This window comes from Drosophila novamexicana, unplaced genomic scaffold, assembly GCF_003285875.2.
Source record: "Drosophila novamexicana strain 15010-1031.04,08,12 unplaced genomic scaffold, DnovRS2.1 tig00000008-arrow-pilon, whole genome shotgun sequence".
In the NCBI taxonomy this organism is placed as follows: Eukaryota; Metazoa; Arthropoda; class Insecta; order Diptera; family Drosophilidae; genus Drosophila; species Drosophila novamexicana.
Window position 1 is genome coordinate 3,166,769 of NW_020824765.1, and position 11,590 is coordinate 3,178,358.

Sequence of the window (11,590 nt, forward strand, 5' to 3'; positions counted from 1 at the left end):
TTTTGGGTACGTAACCATTAACCAGAGTGGCAGTAACCCAACTCATTTGCTTTGCCCAAACTAACAACCAAACAACCTTTTTGTATACTTATGCTCATGTACTACTAAACTTAACTATGCCTCATTGGGTCAACTCAACAAACTGATCGCTACCAACACACACATGTTTAGTTGTGCCTAGCGGTGACCACCTAACCTCTCTCGTCGACGAAATATCCTACATATCGCCACCGGCTCCGCCACTGTCACAAATCGAGGATATACCGCCCGAGTACTTTTGCAACGGCGATAATCGACCGCCCAACTGTGGACCCAACTGCGAGTGCACGCACATGGTCGACATACCTCTGGGAGCGATTGTTGAGGTTGTGCTGGTGGATGAAGTGCAGCAGGTGAACCTGAGTCATCCGTTCCATTTGCATGGTACTGCCTTTTACGTGGTGGGGCTGGGCCGGTCGCCGGACAAATCAATTAAGAAAATTAATCTTAAGCATGCCTTGGAGCTGGATCGCATGGGAATGCTTGAACGCGACTTCTCGAAGCCACCGCTCAAGGATACAATCGCTGTGCCCAATAACGGATATGTGGTGATGCGATTTCGGGCCGACAATCCTGGCTACTGGCTGTTCCACTGTCACTTTCTGTTTCACATTGTCATCGGCATGAATTTGGTCTTTCACATCGGCACACAAGCCGACCTACCACCCGTGCCGCCGCGCTTTCCCCGTTGCGGTGATCACGTACCGCCCGTAACCTGGTATTAACCACCAACATCAGTTAGTGGCCCCTCTCGTTAATCATGTGCTATGCTCCACCACAATAACGATTTAATTAATTTATTAACCACTTGCTTGTCCGTAGGCTAAATCATGTTGTAATGTGCAATAGCAAGATTGGAAGGGTGATATCGCCCGTCACGGGGCAAACTAGGTATATGTTTGTGTTTATATTATGTTTATTATTATATTAATTATATTATTGTTAATGTGTATGTACTATATATATGTTATTTACGTTTATGTTTGCATTATGCGCATGTGTTCACTTTCGTCCACATATATCCACATATATGTTATATATTTAATAGAACGAACTTCTAATCTTAACCACACAAAATACGATGCAACACAACTGTTCCAAGGCCAGCTCGCATCAGGGGCTCGCATCTGCGGCTTAAGCTAACCGAGTGTCATAGTCAAATGCACTAATCCTTTCGTTCTATAGTCGCTTCTGATGCGGACCACCTAATTTCGCTCATCGATGAGGTCTCGTACGTATCGCCGCCTTCGCCAATGCTGTCTCAGTACAATGACATTCCGGAGGATTACTACTGCAATGGGGACAATAGACCCGCAGACTGTGGCGAAAACTGTCAGTGCACTCACAAGATAGACATACCATTGAATGCAATCGTTGAGGTTGTATTGGTGGACGAAGTGCAACAGATCAACATAAGTCATCCTTTCCATCTGCACGGCACTTCCTTTTATGTACTTGGCTTGGGACGCTCGCCGGACACGAATATTAAACGGATGAATCTGAAACATGCACTGGACCTAGATCAACGCGGTATGCTGGAGCGACAGTATATTAAGCCGGCGCTAAAGGACACGGTAGCCGTGCCAAATAATGGCTACGCGGTTTTACGATTTCGAGCAGACAATCCGGGGTTCTGGCTGTTTCATTGTCATTTCCAATACCACATCGTAATTGGCATGAATTTGATATTTCAAATTGGCACTCCCAAGGATCTGCCGCCTGTTCCCCCGAACTTTCCGCGCTGTGGTAACCACCAACCACCCATAACTCCCAGCACCTTATGGTAGCTAGACATTATACAGTCCCATAATTAGCAACTAAGTGCGTTATATCTTTAAGATCAGTTATTTATCGTATAGACATTAACAAAATTCTACCTTTGTGATGAAGCGCTTTTTATAATCATTAAAAATAAATGTGTAATTAAATATAATTTTTATTCATCTGTCTAAAAGTGAGATAGCTTAACAACAACAACACTTCTCAATTAGAACTGTTCATGGAGCTACTAAATATAATTTGTAGGGACATTGAGATCAAAACAACGGATTGTAAGAACTTGTAACTATTAAACTCAGATATATATAAAACTGTGCATCCTGACTTTTCAAACATTTGGTTCTTTATTCAACGGAATTCTAACACATTTTAATATATCGATGTAAAATATAACTTAGACGTGAAGTCCAAGAAGGTACAGAATTTATAATAACAATTGGCATTCAAACAAATTAAAAATGGAAGGGTTAAAATAAAGTTGTTGACAAAAAAAACGAAAAAATAATGTCCAGTATTTAAATGATATATTTTTTTGGACTCATACCGATCATGGCTACCGATTGGCATTAAATAATTTTAAATTTTGACCCAAATTCAACTAAAAAGCAAGCGGTCACGTTTCTTACAATAATATTTCCAAATAGGTAACTGCCAAATTAAAAATAATTTAAATAAAACATCGATGGTTCGCAAAAAATCATCGATGGTTCTCAATACTTTAAAAATATCGGTGTAATCGACGGACCTATCGATAGTTTTCCAGCTCTAGTTTTCCCCATCTCCAACATCGCTAATTTAAAGAGAATATATTAAAATAATATTAAAATATTATTATCCATCAAAGTTGGCGTTTACCTTTCCTCGCAGGACGGCGCAATAATCCTCTCGAATTAGACGGCAGAGAGTAACTTAATAAGAAAATAAATATAAAAATATGGGAAAGTCAGAAGGTATGTACGTCTCGTGTAACACTAATAGAATCATCTTTAATTGTGAATTCTATAATCATTTAAGATCGACGCTCAAAGCGGAGTAAACGTCAAAAACCGGCAAGGTTTGCCTCGCCTACAGAGTCCCCGCCATCACAGACACAGGCAATCTGTGTTCCAGAGCCAGTTGAAATGGCAACAACGCAGCCAGCTGCACCAACACCAGTAAAACCTACATTGACAACCCCATCGGTGTATAATAACAAGACTAATGAACGGACACGACCTGCGTCCAGTACAAAATCTTTGCCGGGGATATCAACGCCACCAAGCACTTCCACGAAGAAGTCTAGAAAACGTCGTAACTCTGATACTTCAAGCGATGAGGAGCGATGGTTAAATGCCATCGAAACTGGCAAACTTGAAGATGTCGATGACGAGTTGAAAAAGATAAAGGATCCCAAACTAATGACAGCACGCCAACGAGCGATGTATGAACGGACGCAGGATGCCGAGCCTGCATTGGCGGGATTTGTGGAAGAGCTTATCGCACTTCCAAGTGGGTATAGGGAGAAGGAAAAACCTCAGACGGCCGAGGAGATTCAAAAGGCTGCGCTGAAATCGCAAAAGCGCAAACAACAAGCAGACGAACGTAGAGAAAAAGACAAACAAAAGACGATGGAGCGCCTGCTAAAGAAGCAAGAAAGTGGCAAACAACGCTCAGCAGCAGCACGTAATAAACAAAATCAAAAACTCACACGTCCATCGCTTACGTACATAAATTCTTTGGATGGTGTTTACATAATAGTGCCACCAGGACAAGAGTTTCCAATACAAGCACAATCCGCAATCAAACCGCCGCCACGTCAGCTATGTGGTATCCCAGGCTGCACCAACCGCAAAGTCTACAGTTGTTCCAAAACGAATATTCCGTTGTGTAGTTTAGCATGTTATCGAAAGAATCTTGCTGTTATTTAAAAATCGTAGGGTCAGCCAATTAAATAAAAATAATGGTATTTTATTGGTTCATTAGGAAATTGTTGATTATCTCTTGCTGTTCGGACTCAATGCGCTGCAAATATTGATACTCGCTTTTCACACGCTCGAGTTCCACTGTCTGCTCTAGAATCTGGCTTTGATAAACTTGCTGCTCCGTCTGACGCTGTTTGGCCATTGTCTTGAGCTGGTTCTGTGTGCCAATGGCCCGCAGTTTTTCATTCTCGACATCTTTAGCGAAATTGAACGATATTTTGTAGAAGTCCTCACCGAACTTCTTAAAAACTTGCAAGTTTCTTGAATATTCCAAGCACTCCTGTCGCAGCTCAATTGTCTGGTTGGAAATCGTTGGATCCTGAACTCGGAGCCTGTAGATTTCGTCCATATAAAGCCCTGCTTTGTGAAGTTCCTCCATTTTACAATTATTCCGATTGAATTCTACTTAGTTTGTCTTTTATTAAAATCAATGTTGCCATGGCAACCAATGCCTACCCTCTAACTTGGCTAAACGCTAGCTCCTTGCTATCTATCACACATAAACTCTACATGACATTCTAATAAAATCATCGCTATAAATAATATATTAAGAACTTTTTATGGTTAATTAACCGAACCATTTTTATTGGTCTGATTTCTACTCATTTCCTTTATATATATATATAATATGTAGGTATACGTTTGTTTTCCGAGATTGCATATATTTAAATACGCATCAAATATGAGACCTAATACTTTGCGCTAGACATGGGATCTGGTGTGTCAGTGACAGATGGAATATAATTGCAATTAATCTCACGGTGTTCACAGTTTTAATACATACACAAAAATTAAATTTGTTGGCTTGATTTTTGGTAAGCATATAAACGAATATGTTCCAAAATCGCAGCTGCGATACTCGCGCCAAAGATCAGGAGGCGAACCAACAATGGCTGCAAGCACCGCAGTTTTGCCATCTAATCTGAGGAATTTCCAACTTAGGTATAAGTCAAGTGGGGTTGTTCCGCTTGTTTGAGCGCAATCGAGCGAGGCCCGTGCGCTCCTCTTCCTCGTCGCTCGTATACTGATGCATACTGGCGCCGCTGACGCCGCCTGCACGCACCGAAGATGTGGCTTGCAACAGCTCCTGGTCCGGCGCATTGCGATTCTCATAGAGTAGAACCTGAAGAGTCTCCTCGTAGATGCGTGCTTCTGGGAACTCGACTTTAGTGTGCTTGCGATCTGTCGCATAGACAATAGATGTACAGCAGACCTCGGCTACTTTTTTGCCGTGCCCATAAAATGACCAGCAGCAAATTTCACTTGGCCCAATTACGTCCTTAATGAAGAGTATTCGCTCGTTAAAGCGTAATGACAGCTTGTCAAACAGTTCGATATTCTTGAGCAAATTATCATCAGATGTGCTTGTGTACGAGTATTTGTTGTTCTGTCGCTGTACCACCAATATGACGGCCGGCTTCGAGGATGAACTGATCAGCAACTGTTCCTCCTTTTGCGACGTTATCAACGGTATACGGCAGATGGGCTTCGGTTCCTGGTGCGTATATAATGCCCGCTCACAGGACATTGCAAGCTCAGTGATGCAGTAGTATTTCGCTTCTGCAAGTAGCTCTGCAATCTCCTTGTTTGTCTCCGGCAGCGGCACACTGCCATCACGTAAAAAGTTTAATATTATGCCAAAATGATTGCCACAACGATCGATCAAAATCCAACCTGTTAACCAAATTGAAACATATGCATATACAAGTAAGCAACTATAATGGGTATGGACACAAACCTTCAGAGTCTGTAAGCACCTCCATGCGCCCACTGAACATGGCACTGAGCATGGTATCATTATGTTTTGTTAGAGTACCGATCGTCGTATAATACAAACGGCCACCCACATTTAGTTTAACGTACTGTGATGCGTGTCCCTTCAATAGCACTTTCTGGTCGCCGGACATAGTTTCGGGTTCTTTGGCATGGAGTACAAGCTGGTTGCTGGCTGCCTGAGTCAAATGGACTTTGCCATTAAAAGCGCGACCCAGATCGTCGACTTCAATGTTGCTGGATGTTGTATTTGAGACACCAGCCACTGCAACCGTGCCGATACTTCCGTTCACTGTGTCCACGCCCTTTTCTTTTGAGCCTCTGCAAACGCTTTCTTTTGCGTTGCTTACGCTCGCCGCGAGCGCCAATGGATCAATTTTGGCGAATATTTAAATCTCTTAACAAGAATATTAAAAAATGCTAGATTTACTCTTGATGCAGTCAATCTTCAAAACGTACACACACATATATATAGTATATATATAGATTAATACACATATACCATGAATGTATGAATGTACTGATGTAAATATAAGAAAAGTCTTAAATTAGACCAAAACGCTTGCATTCACAAAAAATACTAAATATCTCTTTGCGTATTTCTTCGTCTTCTTTGTTACTAAAAATTACAGCGTAACTGCAGTTGCAAAGCGCATTTACATTGTAATCGAACAGCTGATTGTCATGCCCATCGCAAGAGATATTGAATTTCTTTTTGTGAATTTCACAAACTAATCATTTTTGTAAGCCTAGCATACTCTTTTCTATTCTTCCGAGGTGGCATAGAAAGTTGCTTAATTTTTTTCGCATCTCCCATCAAAACCGACGGAAAGTTTCTAAACAAAAAAATCATAAATTCAAATACAACCCTGAATGGGTATGCTGCTTTTCTATTTTCCGACGTATCCAAATATTGGTTAACCAAATTCGAAACACCAAAAACAGACATTTAAATAACAAACTTGATTCCGGCTAATCAACTTTTAACAAAAAATACTGACAATTGAAAATAACTGTACCTGAGGAAAATAAATGTTAAGTTAATCTGAATTTAATTTAAGCTCAAGTTAATGCTTAATGCTATAGTTTTAATATACATAACCGAAGTGTATTTCAGATTTTCCATTTTCGGCTAGTTTATAGGCAGGAAGTCTCATTCTTACTGGTTTTTATTTTTTGACTCGTCACATTATACATTAATTTTAAATATATAAAAAAGTTTTTTGGGTGAACGCATCGAAAAATAATAACTAATAAGTCTATAATTGTATGCATGCATATGAATATATAAGGTGTGGAGTTTGATGATTTAGTTGAATGATAATTGAACGTGAGCTAATGATTTTACGATTTTAGAAATGAACAAAATAAAAAGAATATATTTATGAATAGGTAAAATATATGTGTACAAATGAATATTCGTTATGTATACACTTGCATTAAATAATTTGGAAATTGTTTTCTTTTTCTTTGCTCTAAGAGCCCCCATTTAAATAGTGGTGTAGGCCCAATAATAGAATTTATGTTGATGATACGACGACAGCAGTTTCCTTCTGTTCACCAACCGATGATGGTGGGCAGCTAATGGCATCGGTGGCATTCTTTGCATTTGCATCCTCTGGCTCCAGCAAGTCACCTTCAATCTTCAATCGTTTTGATTTGCTGGTAATCTCGGCCCGGCTAGCTTCATCAGCTCCTGCGTCTGGTGAAGCGCTACGTTTAAGAGCACTTTGCTCCGCATTGGCGTCGATGGATTGTTTCTTTTCTTTAGCTGCTTCAAGGATCGCGTTCTCCGTCTCAGCTGGATTTATTGTGGATGTTAGTTCTTGTAGTTTTTGCTCAAATTTCACAATGACAGCAGTCATGTTGTCGCATCCAGTGCCATCACCCATTGTATTTGGCGCCAAACAGTTGTCAAAAAGCTATTTGATTATTATTTGAAAACGAAATATATATAAATTTGGTTTATGGCCTAAGACAGGTACGACAAAGTTAGCTCACCTCCTCACAAATCTGCGATAATTTCTTGCTCTCATCTTTCAGACGCAGCCGCACAAAGTCGACTACCTCCCCGCTGGACATGTAATTCCATATACCATCGCAAGCCAGGACCATAAACTCATCTTCTGGAGTAATGATAAGTTTCTTGACGTCCGGCAGCGCGGAAATCATTTGTGCTTCAGCTGGCAGCTCCAAGTTCGTTTTGTATGCATGATCTCCCAGAGCCCTGGACAGATTTAGCCCACCGTTAACGCGACCATCAAGGGTGACGCGGCCACCTGCCTTGACAATGCGTGTAGATTCCTCGTCATCCTCGGGCTTGTGATCTAGGCTCATCTCAATAGCCTTTCCGTTGCGTGAAATAACGCACCGCGAATCTCCAGCATTCGCCACATATAAGTCACGGCCGTGCAACAAGCAGACAACCGCTGTACATCCACTATCTTTACCAGGTTCTTCAATCATGTTGGCGCAGAAATGATCATTTGCTAGCTGGTCTTCATCGGCGTCATCTTCACTAACATTGTCATCCTGAAAATAGTTTATATAACATCCAATACATAAGAAAATCCATTTATTAATCAAATTCATTCTAAAGATGTAAAACCAAATATGCTGAAGGAACCCGAGTTATGTGCATATTGTGTATCTTACCTCGTCCTCGTCGTCGTCGTCCTCGTCATCATCATCGTCGTCGTCGTCGTCGTCATCGTCATCATGACCGTCAGTACCTTCTCCCATCTCCTCATCAGAAGAACTATCAGCCGCAGTAATTTCTTGGGCTTTTATCAAAGCGTTCTCGTCATAATCGTCGTCGTCGTCGGTGGACTCTTCGTCTTGTGCAGAATTGACTTTTTTCAAAACTTTTTCCGATTCCTTGCTAGTTGATGAAATGTCAGCGGGCTCTGGTTTATCGGGTGCAGAAGCATTGTCCACACTTCCGTTTGCTTTTTTATCTGCAATATCGCTGGATCCAGACACAGCAGTTTCCTCTGATGCGGCGGGAGTCTCATTTGCAACTTTGACCACGGCTTTAGCCTCTGAAGAGGTAACACTACCATTCTGCTCAGTAGGTGCAACGGCACTGCTATTGCTTGCTGCAACTTTGCTGATGACGGATTCATCCTTAGGAGTATTACTTGTGCTAGGTGAATTGTTGGTTTTGCTAGCACTTGAACTGCTGCTGCTAACTGTGGACTCATCTTCTGGTTCCGGCTTGCCAACTCTTGAACTGCTTGGGCCAGCTCCGTCTATTTCATGAAACGCAGCTGCAGCTGCTGCCGAGGTTGAGGAACCTGCAGGCTTAGCTGTTGGATCCATTACAGCTTTATTGACCGCTTCGGCAGCGACAGCCGCAGCACGACGACCACGCAATAACGTTGGCATTGACTTTCCGGCAGCAGAGTCCGCCTTAAGCAATGAAAGGTCATGCGTTTGGGGCAGGCCTTTGTACTTCTCTAGAACCTCGTTGAGCGGCAAATTACTCTCCTCATGCAGTTCAGCCAGATCTTCGTCGTCGTCCTCCTCGTCGTACCCCTCACCATCTTCATCGACGATATTGTGTTCGCCAGCCAGTATCTTTAATGTATTGACCACTGTTGGGTCGAGCAATGTTTTATCGAATCCCAGAAACGCATCTTTGAGAGCTTGCTCCAACTTGCCGCTCTTGTAGCTGTCGAGGCTCATAAGGAACTCTGGCAGTTTATCGGCACAATATTGCGCCACCTCAGCACCGCCGTGTCCATCGTAAACCGCAAAAAACGATGTGTTCGTGTCAAAATTCAATATTGAATTATGCGCATCCTTAAAGAAACAATAACACCTCAAGTAAACAGCTCTGATAGAACATATATACAAATTTCACGCACTAACCTCTTGACTGTTGCGCCAGCCCTGCATCGAACTGGCACCCACGACGAGCATATCATTGAATTCATCTGTGGAAGCTTTTTCCGTCTTCGGATGCGACAAGTAAGCACCCATTTTTCACACACAATACGTCCAGCGCTTCAGGAATATCCAATCGAGTGGTCGCGGAAGCCGCAGCGACTGCTTTACTTGCAATTGCGGAAAAATCGATGCTTGGGCAACGCACGCGCGCAGTGTGTACTTTTCGCGCCACCGGCAAAAATAAAGCCGGAGTCAAAGGTTGCTTGGATTTGTTGATTCTGTTACAATTACAACAAATGTGTTGAGTTAATTATTTCTCTTAAGCATTACTTCGTTTCTTTTTCGTACATATGAGTTATTTAGCGAATGATATGAATATAATTTAAGATCTGCACGTTCTCTTGGGTAGCGTCTCTATAAATTGTGTCGTGTGTATCCCATGCCGCTTTGTTCGACTAAGGTTGCCAAAGTGTTTGCGAAACTCATTTGTTGTTTTAAAGAATAGCTACAAAATGAATACTTTACCCAACCGTCTTTTCGTTGCAATTAATAACTTATTAAAAAACACCTTTCGCAATATTTTCGTCGTTCCTCAAAAAAAAAAAATCTACACTGCCGACCGTGTGATGAAAAGATGCCATCAAGTTAAAGTTGGGATATTTATATTGAAATGGATTATTTAGGCTCAACAAGTAATACAAGTCTGGCAACGCCAAATCGAAAAATTGAGGCGTTTCCACCATTTACCTGGTAGTTGCATTAGATGCAAATCGCGCTACAGCTGAAAACGTGCAATACTTAAAAAAGATTCGCAAATTTAATTTTTATTAAACAACAAACATATTTTTATTAAAATGAAAAACGCAAGGTTGTTTTAGGCTGTGATTTCATGAAGATATTTGAATAGTTCTATGATACATATACCAAATAATTGTATGTAATTGGTGGTAGGTAGCATTTTCGACTCCATAAGGTATATACATTCTTGGTCAGCATGATAAGTCGTCTCTCCCTTCATCCATCGGTAATACTGCGTCGATCTCAGAACCTATAAGAGCTATAGTTTTGAAATGTTTGAACGTCTTTCTAGTGCCCGCACATTTGGAGTTTGTTATTCGATAACTTGCCCCGTGTCCAAGCAATCGATACAAAATCGATAGAGATAACGGTTTTTTGATTTAGCAAATCTCTAAGGGCTTAAGAGCTTTGAGATGAAGGAATTAACAATTTAAATTTATTATTATTAAAACTTATCTTTTATGTTTAAAGCCCTCAAAAAGAGTTAAATGAATACTGGTTTCAGCTACTTTGGAAATTTCCACTTGCAACTGTGAAAATAAATAAAACGACGGTATAGAAGAAATGACTGGTTCTCAAATTAATAATGTAGAAAATCCAAAATCTCTCACTGATTATTCCTTTCATACCTATTTTCAATGAAGTATAAATACTCTTGTTGGTGTATAGAAAAAAACAATCAAGCAAAAAATCAAAAAAACTTAAAAAAAAAGAATATACATGAACTTAGAACCTTAGTATTCATTAAGTGATAAAAAGGTGACAACTTATCTAAATTGACCATATTAAATGTGAATGCTGGTCAATCCATTGTGACAGGCAGAAGGACATATTTTCGATCCTATAAAATAACCATTTTTTTGTCAGCCGAGTCAATATTTTCGCATCGGAAATTACAAGATTTTGACAGCTGGAATTACAAATATATAAGTTCTCGAATATCAAAAACACAAACAAGGGAACATGAAATAAACACATTCTTCAAAAGTAAATCAAACAGTGTTAACTCCCATAAGCGGACACTCCTGTTGCGGGGGTTCTTGTCCGGTTGTGAGAAAAGTCCGGTTATTGGAGATGGCCGATTATGGAGAAGGTAAATTTGTTTAATTTTAAATAGTTTATTGAAGGGAGACATAAAAAAAATATTATATTTTTAATTATTATAACTTTCTGCGGTCTAAAACCTTTCAAAATAAATAAATTGTAAGACAATTTTTTAACGCAGAAGAAATTAATGTTTTTACAATTTTACGCGATTTTGGGTGAAAACAAATATAAAGAGGAATTGGTAAGGCGCAAAAATTAATAAAAATCAAAAATTAATAAAAATCAAAAATTAATAAAAATCT

The 11,590-nt window shown here is 40.3% G+C and overlaps 4 protein-coding genes across 5 annotated transcripts; 1 reads left to right on the forward strand and 3 right to left on the reverse strand.

Annotated features, from left to right (window-relative positions):
• Window positions 1-2,616: 2,616 nt before the first annotated feature.
• Window positions 2,617-3,771, forward strand: LOC115760300 (INO80 complex subunit B). The gene is made up of 2 exons (XM_030701591.1): window positions 2,617-2,768; window positions 2,833-3,771. Exons 1-2 carry the CDS (start codon window positions 2,753-2,755, stop codon window positions 3,723-3,725), a joined length of 909 nt encoding a protein of 302 aa, XP_030557451.1. The 5' UTR covers window positions 2,617-2,752; the 3' UTR covers window positions 3,726-3,771.
• LOC115760311 (intraflagellar transport protein 20 homolog) lies at window positions 3,687-4,275 on the reverse strand. Its single transcript, XM_030701602.1, has one exon. The coding sequence runs from the start codon at window positions 4,156-4,158 to the stop codon at window positions 3,766-3,768; it is 393 nt and encodes a 130-aa protein (XP_030557462.1). The 5' UTR covers window positions 4,159-4,275; the 3' UTR covers window positions 3,687-3,765.
• A 126-nt stretch (window positions 4,276-4,401) lies between these two features.
• On the reverse strand, window positions 4,402-5,941 carry LOC115762967 (BTB/POZ domain-containing adapter for CUL3-mediated RhoA degradation protein 3; the record flags this gene model as incomplete). Its single annotated transcript, XM_030705348.1, has 2 exons — window positions 4,402-5,453; window positions 5,518-5,941. Coding segments are annotated over 2 exons (1,149 nt in total), but the record flags the coding sequence as incomplete, so codon positions are not given.
• An 846-nt stretch (window positions 5,942-6,787) lies between these two features.
• On the reverse strand, window positions 6,788-10,053 carry LOC115759802 (probable protein phosphatase CG10417). Of its 2 annotated transcripts, none has more exons than XM_030700888.1 (5): window positions 9,969-10,053; window positions 9,426-9,721; window positions 8,208-9,356; window positions 7,554-8,084; window positions 6,788-7,474 (listed from the first exon to the last, which is right to left on the reverse strand). In XM_030700888.1, the coding sequence occupies exons 2-5, from the start codon at window positions 9,534-9,536 to the stop codon at window positions 7,073-7,075; spliced, it is 2,193 nt and encodes a 730-aa protein (XP_030556748.1). In that variant the 5' UTR covers window positions 9,537-9,721; window positions 9,969-10,053; the 3' UTR covers window positions 6,788-7,072. The 2 variants fall into 2 exon arrangements, with proteins under 2 accessions (XP_030556748.1, XP_030556757.1); XM_030700897.1 differs by lacking the exon at window positions 9,969-10,053 and adding an exon at window positions 9,792-9,809.
• Between the last annotated feature and the right edge of the window lie 1,537 nt (window positions 10,054-11,590).